Source organism: Malus sylvestris, chromosome 17 (assembly GCF_916048215.2).
Source record: "Malus sylvestris chromosome 17, drMalSylv7.2, whole genome shotgun sequence".
NCBI lineage: Eukaryota > Viridiplantae > Streptophyta > Magnoliopsida > Rosales > Rosaceae > Malus > Malus sylvestris.
This window is the reverse complement of record NC_062276.1, coordinates 6,045,998-6,069,807: the sequence shown is the minus strand read 5'-3', so window position 1 is coordinate 6,069,807 and position 23,810 is coordinate 6,045,998. Positions and strand designations below refer to the sequence as shown.

Genomic DNA, 23,810 nt, shown 5'->3' with positions numbered 1-23,810 from the left:
AAATAATTCGAAGATTTTTTTCTTTATTTTTTAGAAAATTTAAGGAATAAAAAAAATGTTATTAAAACTCCAAAAATTTAATGGTGCACTCCCATTCTTTTATATTTAGAAAAAAAAAATATTCCTCCCAGGAGTACACAATTAAAATTTTAAAATGCCGATAGTAATTACCAAAAACAAATGTAGATTAGAAAATTGTACCTTCAAATTTTAATGATAGTTTTATGTAATATATTAAAAATAAAACCTATAAGACAAATTTTTTAACCACACTTAAAACTCAGGTGATGACAGGTTTCGTTTTTCGAACTGGCAATCCTGCCTTTAATGGCCGAATCATTGTGTTTTTGCACAAACACGTTGCTCTCCGCAAGAGAGTTGACCTTTACTTCCATCCTCTCAACGATAGCTGTAGCAGAGCTCCAAGCAATCACCATTTTCCTCCAAAATTGTTTGGCAAGTACGAATCTCTCTCTCTATCTCTCTCTCTCTCTCAAAACCTCAATTTGTACTCTAAAATTCAAGACGCTGGGAAGATTTCAGAGCTGACACTTCTTTTGCATGTTGGACAGTACGGACGCTATTTATACAATGTTGTAGTCTCCATCCGTCTTCCACACTTGGCGGGAGATAAAAAAAAAAAGAAAACTAATGAAAATGGCTTGAAAATTTTGAGTTTTAATGATAAGGACAAAATAAAGGGTAAAGTGAATAGTACCAGGATTGATTTTTTAGTATAAAAATGTGGTTTTTCGTTAAAGTGAACAGTACCGGATGCTTTTCGTTAAAGTTCCCTAAAAAAAGGTGGTAGAGAGTAATGGTTAGGTTTACAAAATCAAAGATAATAGTCCGTAATTTAAAATTAACGGCTAATTACGATTTAAACCATTATTATGGTAAAAATTTTAAAACTTATTTACTATAAAAATGTCTATGTATGTATGAAAAACGAGATACATTTACAAACTAGAGAAAGATAATAAATTTGGTCGAAAAAGAAAAAAGAAAATAATATCTAACATTTTAGGCTTTTATGGTAAGAAATCCGAGACGTAGAAATTAAATAGGCGAGAAGGTTACGACTCCTGATATTTCACAGCCAGAACAGGAAGGAAACATATTCCCTTTTATTTTCACGGTCCTCGTAAATCCCAAATCTCAAATCGGACCCCAAAATTTGATTGGCGACAAATTTCTCCCGCCAAGTGTCGAAGGCGGATGAAGATTTCGACACTATAAATAGCGATCCCGCTCTCCGGTATGCTGCACAAGCGGCAGAGCTGAAATCTTCCGGTGTCTGAGTTTGAGGATAGATTTGAGACTTCGAGTGAGTGACTGTTGAATTCTGAATCCATTTTTTGGGAGAGCAATGGCAATAGATTCGAGCTCTGCTGTTGAGAGGATGGATGTGGAGGTCAACTATCTTGCGGAGAGCAACGTGTTTGTGCAGGACCATGACGGCCCGGCCGTCGGAGGCCAGATCGCCGGTTCTAAGAACGGAACCTGTCACCAGGTGAGTGGTTTTCTTTTCGGTTTCTGAGTACCGATTGAGGGGCTCTGTTTGTTTGGTGAGAAAAATTTTGAATGTAGGGGAGACTTGATTTTCGTAGCCGTTATATCTTGTTTCTTTATTCTGTTTGGATGACGGGAAACGTCGGAAAATGAGATTTGGAGTAGATTTATTATTTTGGTTAATTTGATTGTCGATTTGTTGGTTTAATCGCGCAGTGCCGTCAGAGGAAGACGGAATTCGCAGCGTCGTGTACAAACGTCAAAGCGAAAGGCCCTTGCACGGTTAAGCTATGCCATAGTTGTCTGAAGAACAGGTTAGATTAGAATGAAATTTGGTCTCGCTTTTTTCGGTTTTCGGTTTTTCGAGTTAAGTTTTTGGACTAAAATTGGTGGTGGGTGTTGATTGAGAATAGGTATACATTGACGGCTGAGCAAGTGGCAGAGAAATGTCCGAAATGTCGAGGCGAATGTAATTGCAGTATATGCCAGTAAGTGTTTGGCATGCCATATAACTGTAGACTTTGTGTTTGTAGTTGTTTGCGTTTTGGTGCTGCTGCTAATTAGAGAAATGTGTTTTCTCAGTAAGAAAGCCGGTTTAATGCCCACTGGTATTCGCACACACGAAGCCAAGAGGAAAGGGTATCAATCTGTTGCCGATATGTTGATTGTGGAGAAGCCGCAAAAGAAGGAAAATGGCGACAGCAAGGGTGGTAACGGGCAGGAGCGTGTGGCTTCAGACAAGGTTTGGTGCTGTTACTAATGACAGTTTAATGGTTAATGCATATTGATATTGTTGGTGTTGTTTTTGGTTGGTCTGTTACTGGTTAAGTGGCTTATGCTCTCAAGTTTTGGCAGGCAACGGGTGTTGATTCACCTAGCAAACGAGGGAAGGAGGACGCCCTTGATCAGAGTGAAGATGTGAACTCGGATGCAGCAAAAGAGGATGAGTTGATAGAAACTTGTGATGACGGCAGAGATGGTGCTGCTGCTGTGAATGACAATGATGCGAAGGCCAAGGGCAAGGCTGCAAGAGGGCGTCACAGGGTCAAGGAACATTGCATGGAGAGCAGAGTGGCTGTTCCTGAGGTTCCCCTACCTCAGGGCACCCCATTGACAACTGTAGCGGGTGTCGACTTAGCTGCAGAGGATGTGGGAAATGCTCTCCAATTCTTGAAATTTTGTGAAACTTTTAGAGAGGTAATCCTAACTTCTGTTCTATTAGATAGTCAATTGAAAGATGCTCTAAACTTGTTTATATTGATTTTGACACTTGAAATCCCATTCCTTTATTCTTTTTACTCTAGTTTTTTAAGATTGAAAAGCCCCAAGCTGAGTCTGTTCTTCGGGAACTATCGCGTGGAGGAAGTGGGCGAAGTGGACGGCCTGGACAGTACTCCTCTGTAGTTCGATTTCATAGCTATATGCTCTTCTTCATACAGAAGGGTTTATTACAGGAGTAAGAACTCTACCTAGCATATTATAGTTATGCATAAAGTTCTTTTTGTAAACTTTAATGATTGAAATAACTCAAGTGGTTTCTTACATCTCCATTTTCTGTCAGGTCTCTTGAGCAAGCAAGCACCAACTGCTCATGGTTCCAAGATTTGGCGAACCTGGTGTCTGCATCCGGGGTCTCTAAGGTCGACCCTGTGATGAAGGAGCTGCCTACAGAGTGTTTTATTGAAGGCGGGGAGGGATACGATGCCTTAAACTTCTCCCAAAAGCTTCAGCTTCTGATTTTCCTCTGCGATGAGGCTCTTAACACAAAGTAAGTAGAAGATACATAATATGTAAATTATAATTTTGTAATTGTCTTGTGTTCTGCGTTACGAGTGATGATAAATTTTCAACCTTTCCTCCAGGACGCTGAGGGGATGGATTGAGGAGCAAAATGAAAGATCTGTCCAACGTAAAAGGGACATGAAAGCAAAATTTGCTCTGGCAAAGGATAAGGTAATATGAAAACAAGTCAAGCTTTTATGAGGCAAGCATCTTATGGAGCCAACATAGAGTTCTGTTTTTAACTAAATCATATATGTGCAGGAGAGAGATCTCCAAGCAAAGTTGCAAGAGCAGATGGCTAAGAGGACCACTGCAGAGAATAGCGATGCTGTCCCAATTTCAGAGTCGAGCATCCCGATTTCAGAGTCGGACTCCATTGCTTCAGTACTCAGAAGTGAGTTAGCTCAAGCTCACATGGAGGTGGTCGAAGCAATGGCCATGGTACCCGAAAGTAAGTTCCCATTTCTAATATATTCAGCCTTTCAGTTACCTTTTTTCTTTCTAGAATTGATGTTAAAACTATCGTTAAGACTTAAGAATACTTGAGATGCTTTTCCAGATGGTTGAAATTCTTCTCATGTTTTGGTCCTTCACGAAAATCTGGTTGCACATGCTTGCGCTAAAATTGTGGACGTATTTTACAGGCAATGAAATATGTGAGGCTGTTAGAATAGAGCCCTACATTGTGGATGCTGATGGCCATGCCTTCTGGAAACTGAGAGGCGATTTTGATGAAGATATATTGCTTCAAGGTTAGTTTTAACTGTTCCAAATACAATGTGTTGATTTCCAGTCTTTGAGTTATTTCGAGGTCATAATTTTATTTTCAACCATTTTACAGGTCTGGGATCCTGGGATGGAACTCCATCTGGTGAACAATGGTTCGTCTGTGGTGCTGAAATGAAAGAGCCAGTTGACAAATACCGCTCTTCTCTGGCTCTAAAGTATGCACACATACTTGTTTTATGTTGTTAATATCGTTCTGATATCGCACTGTTTTCTCCCCCACCCCAACCCATTTTTTATGAACTGGTTGTTGATGCATTAACTGTTTGCTTGGCTTGCAGGGAAAAACAGACCAAGAGGGAGCAAAGGCGTTACAGAACTTCAAGCAATGATGAAAAATTGCAGCTTTCCCAAACTTCTTCGGAAAGCAATGAAGAAAACGCGCAGGGTTCTCAGACTCCTGATAGCAATGGCGAAAGCGTGCAGGCATCCCGAGCTCCTGAATGCAATGAAGAGAACATGGAGCTCGGTCCTTCGGCGAATTAAAATTTTCAGCCTAGAAGACATGAAAGCCATTTTTCTTGGAATACATAGGAGGGGGTATACATGTACAAGAAAATATGGATACATACAACTACACAAGTTACATGTATCCGGCTGCCAAATTTCGGTAGAAACTCCCACATAGGAAAGTCGATCATAATTATTGAATGAGGATCCTCGGATCCTCTCTGTGAGGATTCTGGGATCTTCAAATTGTGTCCGTTCATCGTACATCATGCGGTCAAAAATCATTTTAAAAACGTTTATTTTAAATTAAATATGAATAGTACCTGACGAAAGCTGATCATATAATATACGATGAATGGACACGATTTGAGGATTCCTAGGATCCTCGTAAAAAGGATTCGGAGAGGATCCTCCTGCATAATTATTTTGTAACGGGGAATGTAAATTTTTTGATGAGTTCTGTCATAGTTATTTCTTAACAGCTTTTGGAATTTGTATGTCTCCTCTCTTTGTTTATCTTGATATTTGCTTTCAAACTATCGCTGTTGGGATTGCTTTTCTAGCTAGGAATCATTTTGGCTCATAATCGCATTTCCGAAAGTGCTTTATAGCTTAATTAGAGCTTTCGACTTGTTTGGAAAGTGATTTAAGAATGGCTAAAACACTTATTAGGAAAGAAGGGGTTAATAGTAATTTTGGGGTGTATGCAACTATTTAGTCAAAAACCCAACCTTAGTTTCTTGGACATTAACTTTACTTACTTTTCCGTAATTATATTTATGATGTGGCCTAATGAAAATAGCCCACCTGTCTTATCTAAAACTCCACCAAACATTTGTTATCCTTGTAACCAAACACCTAGTTTCTTGGGTAGTTGAGGTCGCTAGAGGAGAGATGGGTGGAGTTGGGGTTGCCGGGGAAATTAGGGATTGGGGCAAGCTTGCCGATGAAGAGAGGTTTGGGGGTGGGCTTGCTTGAGAAGAGAGGGATTAGGGTGGCTTCACCAGAAAAAGTGAGGGATTTGGGGGCAGGCTCAACGGAGAAGAGAGGCTAATGGTAAAAAAATTGAAAAAATCATATTACAAACTATATTAGTTAGGTTTCATGCCTAAAATAATTAGGTCTCAAAAGTTCAGATATGAATTCAAAACTATTTTTAATTCATGGATGTTATCACCGGTTAAGTGAGCGGCGAAATTGCCGGAGAAGAAGGGGACGGTTTGTATGCACATAGGCGAGAAGGGAGAAGGAAGATGGATGATGTTTGGTTATGAAGATAGTAAGAGTTTTGGGTTGAAATTCATTTGACATGTGTTAAAATTGTGGTGAGCCGTGAAAGATAGTCATAAAATTAGGAAGTCCCAGTGGGAGGCAGATTCTTTGCCCTTCCATTTCCCATGCCCTCCTATTTTATGTGATCACGGTTAAGTCACGTTAACATTTTATATATATTTTTTATAAAGATAATAAGACAAAAAGGAATAGTAATATAAAATGTTGACGTGGCTTAACCGTGACCACACAAACAAGAGGGCACGAGAAATGGGAGGGCAGAGAATCTGCCTCCGTCCCAATGAGCACTGAGCACCTAAGTATTGGCCTTATCATTTTTTCGAGTTTAGTTACTATTTTTTTTTAAAGACAACTAGTGACAATCCATGGTTATCCACTACTTTCGAGAGTTAGGAAGACTCACAGAGGCATTTTAGCCTCCCCTGGCCATAAGTCTGGCTTTCAGACTAGCAGCGGATTTCGAACCCGAGACCTCCAATTTTTAGTTTTAAGGAAGCCTTATAATCCGTCTTTTACCATTGGCCCACCAGCTCGTTGTCAATGTTTAGACGGATCAGTGAGTAGATAGCGTGCTCACGTGCCATATATAAATGATGGGCATTTATGTCATTTTCTTATCGTTATATTTTTTTTCTTCTTCAAACAATCGATATTATCTACACTAAGAGAGAGGGGTGGACTTAACCTCACAATAGACTAGCAATAATGTGGTTCAAATTCGCCTTTGACAATAATTGAACTTAAGATATCTCATTTACAAGTGAAGAGGAATACTATTAGATCGTAACATGAAGTGACTGTTATTGTTATATTGAAAGTGCATGAAACTTGATTATATTAAACTAAACATGGTAAATATCAATATTAAACTAAACATGGTAAATACCAAAAATATATATAACAATATTTGGGAATTTCTTATATTTCATTAATCTCCAAAGTGGAGTATATATAGGAGTTACAATTGGTATTACATATGTACTTCACCAATGTGGGACAATAAACTACTATTTACACTTTAACTAATATATAACTCGCAACACACCCCTTCAAATTGGTGCAAAGATGTCACGCATGCCCAACTTGTCAAGCGAGTTGGAAAACACACTATTAGACACAACCTTAGTAAGAACATCATGAAGTTGATCTTCAGATCCCGCAAACGGAAACATAATAATTCCAGCATCCAATTTTTCCTTAATGAAATGTCGATCAATCTCCACATGTTTTGTTTGATCATGTTACACTGGATTATGAGCAATCTCAATAGCAGCCTTGTTATCACAATGAAGTTTCATAGCACCCTTGGATTTAAACCCAAGATCTCTCAACAATTTTTTCAACCACAACAACTCACATACACCATGAGACATACCACGAAACTCAGCTTCTGCATTTGACTTAACCACCACTTTTTGTTTCTTGCTTTTCCAAGTAACTAAATTACCATCCATAAACGTAAAGTATCCAGATGTAGATCACCGATCAGTGATAGAACCTGCCCAATCTGCATCTGTATACCCTTCAACGTTCAAATGACCATTCTTGGAGAAAACCAAGCCTCTGCCATGAGTCATCTTCAAGTACCTCAAAATACGGGTTATTGCATCCATATGAGATTCACTAGGTGAGTGCATAAACTGACTTACCACATTAACTGTATAAGCAATGTTAGAGCGAGTGTGAGACAAATAAATTAATCTTCCCACAAACCTCTGATACTGTTCCTTATGAGTAGGAACTTGATCTGGAAATAAGCCCAGACCATGATTCTGCTCAATCGGAGTATCAATAGGTTTGCAATCTAACATACCTGTTTCAGCTAACAAATCAAGAACATACTTCATTTGAGATAGAAAAATATCATGCTTGGATCGTGCAACCTCGATTATAAGAAAATACTTCAATTCACCCAATTATTTCATCTCAAATTCAGTAGCTAGGTATTTTTGAAGGCGTTGTATCTCATTCTGATCATCACCAGTCACTATCATGTGATCAACATAAATAATCAATGCAGTTACCTTACCATTTTGTCGCTTTAGAAACAAAGTATTATCTGAATGACTTTGGGTATACCCAAACTTCTTCATTGAACTTGTAAACCTCCCAAACCACGCTCTAGGACATTGTTTCAAACCATACAAAGCCTTTCATAACCTGCATACAACACATTTTTCAGGAGATGTTCCAATACCAGGTGGGAGATCCATATAAACTTCCTTCTTAAGATCACCATGAAGGAAATCATTCTTAACATCAAACTGCAACAGAGGCCAATCCTGATTTGCTGCTAAAGACAGAAGAACACGCACAGTATTAAGTTTGGCAACAATAGCAAAAGTCACATGATAGTCCACCCCATAAGTTTGAGTATAACCCTTAGCAACTAATCTGGTTTTATACCGGTCAATAGAACCATCTGCTTTGTGCTTAAAAGTAAACACCCATCTACATCCAACGGCTTTCTTCCTGTTTGGTAAAGGAACCAAATCCCAAGTAGAATTCTTTTCCAAATCTTCCATGTCAACTTTCATGGCATTAACCCACTTAGGGTCAGACAAAGCATCTTGCAATTTTGTCGGAATTGATACACTAGACAGCTGACATATGTAAGATGCATATGGTTTGGACAAGCGATAAGTAGACACATAATTGTTGATAGGATATTTGGCTTTGGCATGCATATCAGGCTCATATTGTACTTTAGGTTTTCCACGATTATCTCGTGGAGGCAACTGATAAATAGAAGAATCGTCATAATTTACCTCATGTATGCCACCATCTTGTACCAAACTGTTAGAAGAATCATCACTGGACGAACCATCATCAGGCAACTCGTTAGACATATCAGTAGCAGGCAACCGATCATCAAAAGGTAATTCGTCAGACATACTGGCAGGCAACTAGCTGGGCATATCTGATCTGTCGTCAGTAGAAATAGTTATGGGAATGACAGGTGACCATTCATTATCTGTAGCCGACTAATCAATATCACGTAACATAATAAGTTATGTTCCCAACTCTGCCTGTAACACATCATCCATACTATCTTTTCAAATCTGCACTTCACTCCCCCTCTCCCCCTGAAGTGGAGAGTCGGAATAGGGCTTCACAAAATACGAAACTTCCTCGTGGAATGTGACATCCATGGTAATATAAGTTTTTTGAGTCGGAGGATGATGACACTTATAACCTTTTTGATTGTTAACATACCCAATAAAGACACACTAGAGAGCACATGCATCAAGTTTACTCTGCTGATGAGAGTAGACATGCACATATGCAATACACCCAAACACTTTCGGAGGAAGCTTTGATACATAAACAAGAGAAACATGTTTTTGTAGCACATCAAGCAGTGTCTGAAAATCAAGAACTCGACTTTGGAACACGATTAATCAAATACACAGCAGCCAAAACAGCATGACCCCACAAATGATTAGGAACACATTTATCCAACATCAAGGAGCGGGCAACCTCCATTATTTGACGATTATTCCGTTCGGACACACCATTTTGTTGTGGTGTAAACGGAGTAGTCGTCTGGTGAATAATACCATGATCACAAAAAAGCATGTCAAAGTGTGATTCACATATTCTCCTCCGTTATCAGACCTGAAGACCTTAACTTTGGTCTGAAATTGAGTAGACACTATTGTACAAAATTCTTGAAGAAGTAACAGAACATCACTTTTATTCTTCATCAAGAACACCCAAGTTAACCGAGTACAATCATTAATAAAAGTAACAAACTAACGGAATCCATTAGAAGTAACTTTCGCGGGACCCCACACACCAGAATGTATCAAATCAAATGACAAAGTAGCTTTAAAATCACTTACAGGAAAGGAAGCACGATGACTCTTAGCCATGACACATGTTTCACACTTGAACTCTGAATCACTACAAGTGCGAAACAAAGAAGGAAATAGATGCTTCATATAACTGAATGATGGATGTCTCAATCGTTGATGCCACAACCAAATTTGATGTTTGTCATCCACTTTAGCACTTAAAACTTGATGAGTATTTGAACCGGAAACAACAGTATCTTCCATAGTCAAGATGTACAAACCCCCTATTCTTTTACCACGACCAATTATCTTATGAGTTTTAATGTTTTGAAAATAACAATACGTAGGGTAAAAGTGAGCAGAACAATATAAGGTATCAAGAAGTTTTCCTACCGACAAAAGATTGCACTTAACATCAGGAACAAGTAAAGCACGGACCAGTGATAATGTTGGAGTCAAATAGATAGTGCCTTCACCCTTCACATGGGAAGGTGCTCTATTTGCAATAGTAATATACGGATCACAAACATAATCACATAACTCATCAAACACTCTAGGGTCACTAGTCACATGATCAGTGACCCCAATATCAATTATCCATTTATTTGTTCCACCAAGATGCATAACAACACTATGATTACATTGAGCCATTGAACAAAATCACGAACAATAAAGACACAAAAGATACGCAGCGTAATGAAAACAATTTACCAGAACAATGTAGCAAATCACTGTTCACGATACAGTAGCAGCACTATTCACGGACTGTAGCAATCAATGTTTACAGCACTATAGAGGATCACTGTTCACAAAGCAGATCATTGTTCACGTACACTGTAGCGCAATTTTTTTTTTCAACGAAGGAAATCACGAAAAAAGTGGGCACAAAATTAAAGCACACAAGTCACCAAGAGCGAACTGCTCTGATACCATATTAAACTAAACATGGTAAATACCAATATTAAACTAAACATGGTAAATACCAATATAAAACTAAACATGGTAAATACCAAAAATATATATGACAATATTTGGGAATTTCTTATATTTCATTAATCTCCAAAGTGGAGTATATATAGAAGTTACAATTGGTATTACATATATACTTCACCAATGTGGGACAATAAACTACTATTTACACTTTAACTAATATATAACTCGCAACAGATTGTTGTTAAGGTCCTTGTACACCATCAAAATTACTCAAGTGACTACCAAAACAAGGATTTGTCTTTTTGTATAGCATGATCTAAGCCAATCTCCAAGGCCAGGTGTGCTCATTATATATTGGGTCGGCCCAACTTGAGAAACCCAGAGTCGAATAATGGATCGGCCTAACAAGATTGAAAAAGAAAACGAAAAGCAAAGTAAAAGCAACCCTCATTTATTTGTAATTTGATTTGAATCAAATTACAAATATACCCTTCACACATTAGATGCCACTTATTTATTTGTGTCTTCGCTTATCACTTTCATACTAGAAAAGATCACCGACTCTCATATTTGTCTTATATATTATATTTTTTCAAGAAATTTCTTCATCGTTATATCTGCTTCTCTCTTACGATTCTCCCACTCTAATACGAAGATATGTAACTTCTGTAGCATTTTTCTATTTTGTCTCCACTTCATTTTGGCCGGTACTCTCATAAATATTACTTCGGTATTTTTTTCAAATTTGATTGTGATCTTGTAATGAAAATTGGATTAGATTTTCTTTTGATGATTATTAGTGCATCTAAATGAATTTCTTGGGTGAGTAATTGAGAGAAATTTCTCCGTTGAGTTGAAGTGGATATATTTTCTTAACATACATTATTAGTAGATTTTTTGTTGTTTTCTTTTACAAGCATGTTGAGAGAGTGAAGAATCGATTATAGCACCTCATGAATGAATGTTCTTAACCAATTAAGCCACAACTTCATTATTAATGGATATCATTTCAATTGTTTGCTTATTAAATTTTGAAAATTAGGATGTATAGATTTTGTTCAGATGATGATTTTTATTTTTGTTATTTTTTGTCTTAATGTGAATTAGTGAAATAGTTACTTCTCTATAAAATAACAAAATTTAATGAGTGAGAACAAGATCATAATATTCTAAATTTTCAAAATAATTAGCATTTCACGAATTAGAAATGATTTTGAGTAAATAAATAAGGATTTCGAAGATTTTCAAAATAATTATCATGACACATGCTATGTATGTACGGTTGCCTTCAACGGTTCAACCCTAATTTTTCTGAAAGGGTTGTTCTAACAAACTAAAGAAAGTCAATGCTTTTAGGCTTTCACAGAAAGAAATATGAAGAATATCTATGGTTTTAGGTTTTTACGGAAAGAAATCTGAAGAAAATCTATGCTTTTAGGGTTTTTTTGGAAACAAATCTGAAGAATATCTATGCTATGCTTTTAGGCTTTCAGTGAAACAAATCTGAAGAATATGAATTAAATAGGAAAGATGGTTATAACTCCTGATATTTTGCAACCAGAAAATAAAAAAAACAAATTAACAAATCCTAAACCAAATCCCAAATGTTTGACTATCGACCAAATTCTCCCGCCAAATGTCGAAGAGGGAAGAGAACTGGGACAGTATAAATATCAGCTGCTCTCCAGTGTCCCACATGCTCATCATCTGTTAACTATGTAATCTCCCCAATGTTCGAATTTGAGAGTATGAATTGAAGATTAGAGAGAGTTTTTGTACTTGCAGTCGATTTTCGGAAGAAAATGGTGATAGCTCCAAGCTCTATCGCAGCCACAGTTGAGAAGATGGAGGTGGAGGTGAGCTCGGCTGCTGAGAACAATATGGTTGTCCAAGAACACGATGCTCTGGCCGTTGGAGGCCAGATCTTTGATGCGAAGAAGGAAACAAATGGTGGACGTGCCAAGAATAACAAGGGAAATGCAAAGCAAAGCAAAACCTTCCTTTATTTGTTTTTATTTCATCTTAATCATGTTAGGATATACCCTTCAAACCCTAGACAACCCCTCTCACTTTCATACCAACAAACGCCTCCCGTTTCTAACTCTCAGATCTATCTTATCTTATGTTTTTTTTTTCAAAATTCTCTTTACAATTTCTCCCGTCTTTTTTTTTTTTTGAAAATAAGAAACTTTTCTAATGTTCTTCTTTCTTGTGTTCCTTGAATTCAAAGAAGAGGAAATCATGATATCATATGTCCCAAGAATAACAAGGGAATGCAAACCAAAGTAAAACCACTTTCTATTTGTTTTTATTTCATCTTAATCAAGTCACAATTATACCATTCAAACCTTAAGCGAGTTTTATTTGTGTCTTCACCTCTCACTTTCATATCAACAAATGCCTTTCATCTTCAACTCTCATATATGTCTATCTTTCGTGGTTTTTAAAAAAAAATTCCTCTTCATCAATATTTGTGTCTTCACCTCTCACTTTGAAGCAAATGCCTCTCACTTTCATACCAGCAAACGCCTCTTATATTCAGTTGTCAAAACTATCTTGTCTTTTATGACTTTCTCAAAAGTTCTCCTTGGAGATATTTATGTCTCTCTTTGTGATTCCTTCTGTCTTTTATGAAGATGAAAATTTTCAACCGGATTTTAAATTAGGGCGATTTCCTAATTTAATGGTAATCTTGTTATGAAAAATTCCACCTTGAAATGTAATGATAAATTCATGTACAATTTAATTATTAGATTATCTCTTGATAATTATTCGTGTATCCGAATCAATATTGTGGGGTCATGTATTTGAGAGAATTTTCACCAAATTGAAGTGCATATATTTAATATATGTCGCTAGTGTAAGTTATTAGTAGATTATTACCGCTTTCTCATACAAGTGTATTGAGAGAATGATGGATCTATTATAGACTTTAGATTGAAGGATCAATGCTCATAATCATTTGAGCCACAAACTCGTTGTACTAATAAACTAGTTGTACCAATAATAAACTAGTAATGCATATCATTTCAATGTTTTGTTTGAATGATGATTTAATATTGATGAATTTTACCTTGCTAAGAATTGAAGATATCTTTTCTTTTCTGTCTTTGATGTGAATTGGTGAAAAAGTTATTATATTTAGAGTAATTCTCACTTTACTACCCTTAAGTATCGTGTATTTTGCACTTTGCTACTTTTAGTTTTATTTGTCTCACTTTCATACTTAAAGTTACGATTTGCTCTCAAAATCATACTTCTGTTAGTTTAGCCGTTGAGTCATCCATTAAACGATGACATGGCAAGTTGACCACACAAAAAATTTAAAATTAATAAAAAATAAAAAATGTTTTTATTACTAAAAATACAAAAGAAAAAAAATAACACTCTCTACCACTCCCATCCACACCATTGCAACCTTTTGCACATCATCCCCACTACCACGGGACTCTCCCCCACCCTACACCAACCCGACCCACTCGAAATCTACACCAACGCAACCCCTTTTTCTTTTTTCTCGTGGGTACTACTCTTACCCGCGTCCATCTGCCCGTCGAATAGGTTCATGTAGTTCATATACGTCGTGTTGTCGAAAACATTGTCGTTTAGCTTTTGTTCGTGTAGCCGAGTCGTGAGTACGAATCCGAAGCGGGTATGAATTGATTAGAAATGAGAATTTGGTTTGGCGGTGAAATTTGAGAATCGGAGTGACGACAACTTGTCGTAGCTGGTCCAAAATCGGCATTGGTTAGTGAGTGCATGTGGGGGCGACTATGCCCAGCCCATAGAGTGAGGTGGTGAAATCTGAATGGTGGAGATATTAACGACTTGAGTATTGAGAACAGATGTTGTGGTCATTTCTCAGATGAGATAGAGGAGGAGGAGAAGAGTTGGATTGTAGTGATTGTCGAAAAGTGAAGGCAAAGATTTTTCAATTTTGTAGTTTTTTTAGTACTTTTTCTAAACTTATGATTTTTTTTTATTGCCCAAACTTTTTGTATGACTTAATTTTTTTTTTTGTGGGGCCAAAGGCCTGCAACGTCATCGTTTAATTGAGGACTTAATGGCTAAACTAACGAAATTATGATTTTGGGAGAAAATTGTAACTTTAGGCATGAAAGTGAGACAAAAAAACTAAGGATAAAAAGTACGAATTTGACAACACTTGAGAGTAATAAATTAAGAATTACCCTATTTTTTTTAACTAAAAGTTTTCAATGAGTATTTACAAAATCATAACATTTTGGCTTTTCACTATAATTATCATTTTATCAATTAGAGAATGATTTTGAGGAAGAGAATAAAGATTTCGACATTTTTTTTAGAGAATCACTATATTAGCTTTAGGTGGCGGATGATGGTGGCGGATTTAGAAAAATCATGTCAGATAAATTATATCCGACACATTATTTAATTAGTGGCGGATATTAGAAAAATATTTTCGGTTATATCCGACATAAATTCCTGGCGGATAATTAGTGGCGGATATTATAAAACTACTGTCGTTTATAACCGACAGAAATTGACTATTTTATTATTTTACTTTCTGGCGGTTATTATTTTAGTATTCTGGCGGTTATAACCGACAGAAATGAAAATTTTATTATTTAAAATGTTATATTGATTAAAAAATAAAAAATAAACACATATTTTAATTTTTTTTTTCACTCATGTCTCTATAGTCTAATGAACCCAATTCCCACGAGCCATAAATTTTTTGAGAGAATAATAACAACAGACTACAATCTGAAGCTCTATCATTTTTGTAATAAGGATTATGCTCCCTCACAGGCAAGCAAAAGGATACAAAGAAATTCAAACAATTGTTTTCAATGTGTCACAAAGCACATTGTCTGGCATATAAACACACATGAACATTTAGTGTACTCTTTTATTATTTTAAAATGTTATATTGATTATAAATAAATAAATAAACACATGTTTTAATTTTTTTTTTTTTTTTGCGATTTTTTACACATGCTATCTCGAAGTATACTAACATATTTGACGGTTGGGTCGTTGAAACTAATTTCGTAGAATGCATATCCTATCAAATTGATAGATTTAACAAACACTTAAGAGTTAATGTTATACTTCCATTAAGTATAAAATAATATTTATCCACTAGTGTAAATATTTTAAATTGAAGATCGAATTCATTCATTGCATTCTTATAGGATCGAGGAGTGTAACTGTAAAAAATCAGCAAAATCGGAGCTAAAGTAACCGTTAAATTGTGATTTTTCGTTCATAATCGTCGAAAACTTTTGTTCTGTTACCTAATCTCTTAATGTTTGTTTTTTGTGATTTTTTAAGTATGCGATCTTAAAATGTGTACAAACAAGTTTGACGATTGGATCGTTGAAAAATACTTCGTAGAATGCGTATCACATCAAAACGGTAGATTAAACAAACACTTAGAGTTAATGTTATACTTCCATTAAGTATAAAATCCACTAGTGTAAATATTTTAAATTGAAGATCAAATTTAATCATTGCATTCTTATAGGGTCGATGAGTGTAGCTGTAAAAATTCATTAAAATCGGAGCTAAAATAACCTTTATATTGTGATTTTTTGTTTATAACCGTCGAAAACTTTTGTTCTGTCACCTAATATCTTAATGTTTGTTTTTTGTGATTTTTTACGTATGCGATCTCGGAGTTTTTACAAACAAGTTTGACGGTTGGATCGTTGAAAAACGCTTCGTAGAATGCGTATCACATCAAAATGGTAGATTAAACAAACACTTAGAGTTAATGTTATACTTCTATTAAGTATAAAATAAGATTTTGTAATATCCACCAGTGTAAATATTTTAAATTGAAGATCAAATTTAATCATTGCATTCCTATAGGGTCGAGGAGTGTAGTTGTAAAAAATCATTAAAATCGGAGCTAAAACAACCGTTAAATTATGATTTTTCGTTTATAACCGTCGAAAACTTTTATTCCGTTACGTAATCTCTAAATGTTTGTTTTTTACGATTTTTTACGTATGCGATCTCGGAGTGTGTACAAACAAGTTTAACGGTTGGATCGTTAAAAAACGCTTCGTAGAATGCGTATCGCATCAAAACGGTAGATTAAACAAACACTTAGAGTTAATGTTATACTTCCATTAAGTATAAAATAAGATTTTGTGGTATCCACTAGTGTAAATATTTTAAATTGAAGATCAAATTTAATCATTGCATTCTTATAGGGTCGAGGAGTGTAGCTATAAAAATTCATTAAAATCGGAGCTAAAATAACCTTTATATTGTGATTTTTTGTTTATAACCGTCGAAAATAACCTTTAATCGGAGCTAAATTAATTTGAGGAACAATAAATATAGATTGTTGAATAATACCTTTAAAATTTTATGACGGTTCATTTTCTAAAAAACAAGCGAAGGCCACACGTTCTCTATTTGAGAAATATATATATATATATATTATGAGACTAATGATTTGTTTTTAACGGGTTGAAGTTAAGGGGAGGAGACGGAAGGAGGTGGGAGGAAAATTTTGAATTATCTACTGTGACGGAGAAAAAAATAGCACACCAAAATTTGGTGTGAACTGATCTCTGCATTCGGGGTCTCTAATATCTTTGTGGAGGCGGGGAAGGTTATGATAAGGCTCTTGACTCTGAGTAAGTAGAAGATGGGCATATTATATGTAAATTACAAATGTGTAATTGAGCTGTTTTTTGCGTTACGAGTGACGAGAACTTTTCAATCTTTTCTCCAGTAGACTGGGTGGATGGATTGAGAAGCAAAATGAAAGATATGTGGAACAAACAAGGGACGCCTAAGGAAAAGTTACAAGAGCAAAGGATAAGGTAATATGAAAAACAAGGCAAGCATCTTTTAAAGTCAACGTAGAGTTCTGTTTTTAACTAAATCATATATGTGCAGGAGAGAGACCTCCAAGAAAAGTTGCAGGAGCAGATGGCTAAGAGGACCACTGCAGACAATAGCGATGATGTCCCGATTTCAGAGTCGGACTCCATTGCTTCAGTACTCATAAGTGAGGCAACTCAAGCTCACAAGGAGGAGCTTGAAGCAATAATGGCCATGTTACCGGAAAGTTAGTATCTTTTACCGAGACAGATGATGAACTAGAGAGAGTTTAGAGAGAAATGAGGCTTTTGTATTTATGAGAAAATCACTAACTAATCACATTTGTGAGTTGCAGTTCCTTATATATACTGAACATAGTACAAGGTTACTTATAATTAATTAACGAACTAACAAATTGTTGGTATATGGCCCAGCCCATGATCAATGTTCTAGATTATTTTAGTAAACAAGAGAGGAGGCTGGAGCATGCTAGACAATTTTAGCATGTTATCAAGTAGATGGAAGAAGCTAGAGAGTACTAGCTTCCTTGGTTGCAAATGGAAAGATCCATGCACATGCTAGATAATTCTAGCAAAGTTCAAGTTGGTGGAATAGTCTAGAAGAATGGTGAAGATTCCACCAACATACAAGATATAATTCTAGCTTCCGAAGGTAGTGGAATTATCTAGATATCTCTAGCATGATATTTCCATGCTTCTTCAAGGTTCCATCCATGCCTATAAAAGGAGAAGGCATCCACACCATTTGGATGAACTAACCAATCAAGAGAGTAGTGAGTAGCAAAGGATCAAGTCCAAAGCTAGAGTTCCACTCCAAGAGTGAGAGTGAGAGTGTTCCACTGCACATTGTGTGAGTGAAGTTTAGTTCCACTCCAAGAGTGAGAGAGAGTGTTCCACTACACATTGTGTGAGTGAAGTTTAGAAGGATAGAAAGTGTGTGTCATACTTGTATCCATCAAGTCTTGTCTTTGGCTTGGTAAGACTACTCTTATTGTATTCATCTTTTTCATATAGTGAAGATTGATCCTTGTTTTGTGGATGTAGGCATAAATTGCCTAACCGCATAAATTATTGGTGTCCATTTTCTACTTTACCTTGTGCATTCTTTATCTTGTAGTACTGACATTCCTAACACAAATCACTTAACAGACTAACAAAAATACCCTTAACAACTTTTGTTGGCGTGACAATGATTATACAACAACTCATAATGAAGAGACATCTACAGTATCTTCAGCCTTTCGATTGCCCTTTTTTTGTTTCTACAATTGATGTTTTACTTTTAATATTTTGTTTTTTTTTTTCATGAAAGTCTGATACATCATTTTGCAAACTATGAAGCTTTCGTATCTTTCATACGTCCTTGTTACACATGCTCGTGTTAAAATTGTTTTGACTTATGTGAGGCAATTAGAGCTGTTAGAATAGAGCCTTATGTTGTGGATGCTGAAGGCCATGCCTTCTGGAAACCAAAAAGCGATTTTCGTGAAGATATATTGCTTCAAGGTTAGTTTTAACTGTGCCAAATACAATCTTTCCAGTAGTTATTTCGATGTTCTAATTTTATTTTTGAGTATTGTACAGATAACAGACCATGGGATGGAGCTCCTTGTGTTGAAAACTTGTTCTTTGTGGCGCTGAAATGAAAGAGCCGGTCGAGTCCGGATTTTGCTCTTTAGGCATTGCTGATTTAAAGGGGAAGTGATCATGAAAAATCGGCGAGCTGCCTCAGAATGGGGTTATGAAATTTTGAATAGTTATTTTTTATAAGACGCTATATTTAAATAACAGAGGTAAGGAATAAATAAGTATTGAACTCGCTATTTACAATATTTAAACGTAACCTTTTTCACTTACAAATGGTGAGAAATACTACAACCCCGTAGTACTCAGTACCGAATAGTTGGATCATAATTATTTTGTAATGGGAAATGTAAGTCATATGATGAGCTTTGTCAAAGTTATTTCAGAACAGCTTTTGAACAAATGATTTTCCTATCTCTTGATCTATCTCGAATTCTTGATAGGGCTTTGAAGTTTTTTTCATTTGTTCATGACTAATTTGCCGTATAAAATACTTAAGTTCATATATTTTTTTTGAAAAATACTAAACTTCAAGGGATGATGCTCATCGAACGGCAATCAATAACGTGATTTACTGGTAATAAGTGAACATGCACTTTTATTTAAAAATTAATATAAACTATATATTAAAAGTGCTTCTTAAAAATGCACGTAACACATTCTTCTTCGGCAGAATAATTCTTCAAAATTGCTTTTCTATTCAAAAGTATATTTAAGTTTGTAGTCAAATGAGCTTAAAAGTATTTTTACAACTTATCTGAAAAAGCAAAAGAAAATGGATGACATGAGGACACGTAATCAGAAATTTGGCGGCTGGGAGTAACCAGCAAAACTGCTGAGCTTCTCTCTCAAAGTCTGAATCTTTGAGGAAGGGGGGAGAGTGAGAGAGAGAACCCAATGGCAACGCAACCACTATCAACTCCAACTGCAACTGCAAGAGGAAGCAGCAGCTTCTGCCGCCACCATGACGTCAACCGCCACCGCTTTCTCTCCCTGCGTGAACATAACACGGCCTCATCATCATCAAGGCCCATCACCAGCTTCCTCATCCACCTGGATCCCATTGGATTCAGAGCCCGCCAACTCTCGAAGTCCAAGCCCAAACTGGCCATCCCGAGAGCCGCCGACTCCTCTACCCAGCCTTCCACCCTCCCCTCCATCTCCACCGCCGGCAAAACCATCGTTCCCGACGACCAGTTCTCCCTCGCTAAGGTACCATCTGCTCTGCTTTACTCTTTTTAAAAAACGATGTACATTGGCACCAAATCAAACATGCACAAATAAAACCGATTACAATTTTTTTTTTTTTAACAAAACCGATTACAAATTTTGAAAACAAATAGAATTAGTGGGGTATTTAACATAGAATGAACCGTATATAAAACGGTGTAGTGACACTTTATTGTCTGTTTAGTGAATGTACTTTTTTATTTAAAGTTTGTAACCGATTTTATCTTGCGCCTGTTTTCAGAAAATATTCGAGCTTCTAATATATTATATACTGTTAATATAGATATGAATATGTATACAGACTTCTATGATTGTACCATGTAGTTTTCCTTGTTTGATGTTTGCAGGTTTCATTTGGGGTTATTGGTCTTGGTGTTGGGGTTTCACTCTTGTCGTGAGTACTTTATCGCAGCATCAAGTTTGTAAATTTTTGAAGCATATTTTGATCCTTACATATTTTTTTTCGTGATTAATTTATGTGTTTGTAAGAGGTCGCACTTGGTGCGATGGCAAGTGCCTTCGCCCATGAGCGGTAGGTCTTGGGTTCGAGACTTGGGAGCAGCCTCTCCATAAATGGGGGTAAGGCTAGCCGACATTCACCTCTCCCAGACCCTGCGTAAAACGGGAGTCTTGTGCACTGGATACGACCTTTATTAATTTATGTGTTTGTGACGAATTTTGAACAGGTATGGTTTCGGGGCGTACTTTAATATCCTTCCCGGGTCTGAATGGTCAGCATTGATGCTCACATATGGCTTCCCTCTTGCAATCATTGGTATGGCATTCAAGGTAAAACTAATTACCAAAGCCAATATCTTGTGTCAAATTTATAATGCAGGGTATTGCCACTTTCGAATGTTGTCCTGGTGATCATGCGGATTAGTAGTTGTTGATTTGGTTTCATGCACTTTCTGTCCGGGTCATTGGTTTTGATTGTCAAACAAATTCACACCTAGTTGCTTGCTCTTCTATTTAGATAAGCGTTGGCATTGTTTATTTCTTGACATGAAATATTTTGTGTTTCAATTTGCAAAATAGTTATTTCGGTTTCTTTGTTATATCAGTATGCTGAACTAAAGCCGGTGCCATGCTTGACTTATTCGGACGCCCTGCAATTAAGGGAAACAAGTGCCACGCCGATCCTTACCCAGGTAATTACCTTGAATTGGCTCATTCTTGACATAAGGGTGTGGTAATTTAAGAAGATAGATGTTGTAATGGTTTATGTATGGTGTGGCAAATTTATTGCAGCAACCCTCAAAAACCCTCAAAAACTTTCGACAACAAATGGTCCTGTAATGTATCGAGATGATTGAGGTTTTAGGCATGACTTTTTTAGTTTCTTCTTGTGCTTCATCATAACAATATTGAACGTAGGCGAGGTAATCGAAAAAGGATCTTATTGTAAAAATGTGTGCTTGAGAATCAGTTTCTTTAAAATACAGAATAGGATGTTGGGGAATATTATCAACCCCTCCGAACTTTGGGGTTAGTCCTAAGTCCATAAATGGTTAGAGTTGATCATTTCTACGAACATTTGATGCATGCAATCCGTGGTTTTTTTTGTTGTTTTACCTGAATGATACGATATATGGAATTAGGTCAGGAATGATGTTACAAGGTATCGCTATGGAGATGAGCAGCATTTGGATGAGGCATTGAAACGAATCTTCCAGTATGGTCAGGTGCGTTGTCCCCTTTGCGTGTAAATACGAAAACTCTATTACATCTATTCATTTGTTTCAGAATATTCTGCGAGAGTGAAAGAAATGATTGGCCTTCCGTATCCTTTTTGGAAGCGACTTATCATCACAACAATTCACTTTTAAAAGAATTTTGGATGTAGATAATCTTATGCTCAGTGCACAGTTACACTGAGGGCCTTGTTATTAGGAATATACGCTTCATGCATTGTTTTGTGCTTAACATCTTCTCATTTACCTGGTTTTCCTTTCAGGGTGGAGGAATTGCTCGGAGGAGTGCACCTACTCTCCAAAGTATTCGTGAAGAGGTATACTTCTCACCTGCACTTGGCAAGCCATAAACTTTTGATTACTTTCCCTAAATAAAACTTTTTTCTGTGACCATTTGCAATCTCTTTTTTATTACCTTCCATTAAGTAAAACTCTTTCGGGAATTTCTATGAAAGTAGAATTTTATTCTTTCCTAAAATATCACATACAAGAGCAGACTGATGACATGATATGATTCTGAATTGTTTTTTAAAGAATCTTGCAATATCCTTAAGGTTTTAATCCCTTCAAACTGCGGTGAGGCTTTTAGTTACTTTATACCAAAGTGTGACCGACCATTGATCCCCAATCACTAATACTATCACAAATTTTGATCATATATTCATAGGTCACCGGAGATGGTAGATACTCATTAGTCTTGGTGTTTGAGGCAAAAGCTCTGCAATTATCAGATTTTGAACAACGACAGGTAAAGAATTATGAGTCTACAAGTCCCGCTTCACTTGGTAATAGTCGCATTTATCTATAATTAGATTTACTCTCTTGAAGACCATGTTTACAAGTTTGCTTGTGTTTCCCGGCATAAGAAATTATTTGACCTTGCATTTTGAGAAGAAGATTCTGCATACTGATTGACCAAATTCTGACATTTCTAGGCCAAGTTTGCTTCATTCTTCGGACCAGGAATCACAGCTGAAGTTGGTGAGTTTTATTTCTAAATGCTTCAATTTTAGTGAAAGTTTTCGAACTTGTCAAATTAGAAAGCTGGGGTTCACCAATGAATAATGCTTACTTCGTGGTGCAGGCAAGGGAGAAAATAATCTGTACGAAGTCCGACTTATTTCCAACTCCAACGCTAAACCGTCTGCATCACCGTTGTAAACAAAATGTATTACAGTTTGATCAAATACTGCTATGTAGTGTAGTTTCATATTACACAGCTTTTGTTACTTGTAAAACTTTTGTTTATATTCAGTTGGCAAAAGCTTTATTGTACACAGAATTTTTAAGTATCAGAAAGATGAGCAAAACTTGAAGTCATTGTTACTCGTCTGCAAGCTTCAAATTCAATTTCTTGAAGCTTAGATCTTCCACTTCTTCAAGCCATGTGTTTTCTCCTTTTGGCTATTGTGAGTCTTCTTCATTCGTTTGCCCGATTTCTAACAGCTTAAGCATGTGGGACTAGTGGTTGTCTAACATGTGGTTAACTACTTACAAAATGTGGACATATCGCAAATTCGTTGTCACTATTATTGATACTTTAATGTAGAACTGTTGCTATACAATCGATATGATTGATGTTATGTCGTTAATAAGCTTGACTGCAGTTAACCGCACTAAAAAACGATTGATGTTTTAGTTACCCAAGATTGAGATATTCAAAATATTTTGAAGAGAACTTTAACAAAAAAACTTCCGGTACTGTTCACTTTAACGAAAAATCACATTTTTACACTAAAAAGTCAACCTGGTACCATTCACTTTACCCTTTATTTTGTCTTTATCGTTAAAACTCAAAATTTTCAAATATTTTTCATTAGTTTTCCATATTTTGAATCCTAAATATCTTATAGTTGCTCCTCAAGCTACCATTTTCCAAAGCACACAAACAAAAAGCATGCACG

General features: G+C 36.3%; 2 protein-coding genes across 2 annotated transcripts; both read left to right on the top strand.

Annotated features, from left to right (window-relative positions):
- The first annotated feature begins 992 nt into the window (after positions 1-992).
- LOC126610023 (uncharacterized) lies at positions 993-5,021 on the top strand. Its single transcript, XM_050277995.1, has 12 exons — positions 993-1,513; positions 1,729-1,826; positions 1,926-2,000; positions 2,095-2,254; positions 2,368-2,709; positions 2,817-2,968; positions 3,074-3,280; positions 3,375-3,465; positions 3,556-3,745; positions 3,939-4,046; positions 4,136-4,238; positions 4,362-5,021. Exons 1-12 carry the CDS (start codon positions 1,370-1,372, stop codon positions 4,564-4,566), a joined length of 1,875 nt encoding a protein of 624 aa, XP_050133952.1. The 5' UTR covers positions 993-1,369; the 3' UTR covers positions 4,567-5,021.
- A 14,656-nt stretch (positions 5,022-19,677) lies between these two features.
- LOC126610031 (uncharacterized) lies at positions 19,678-23,226 on the top strand. The gene is made up of 9 exons (XM_050278004.1): positions 19,678-20,194; positions 20,560-20,606; positions 20,899-21,001; positions 21,277-21,363; positions 21,814-21,897; positions 22,170-22,223; positions 22,574-22,654; positions 22,842-22,887; positions 22,991-23,226. Exons 1-9 carry the CDS (start codon positions 19,880-19,882, stop codon positions 23,065-23,067), a joined length of 894 nt encoding a protein of 297 aa, XP_050133961.1. The 5' UTR covers positions 19,678-19,879; the 3' UTR covers positions 23,068-23,226.
- The last annotated feature ends 584 nt before the right edge of the window (positions 23,227-23,810 follow it).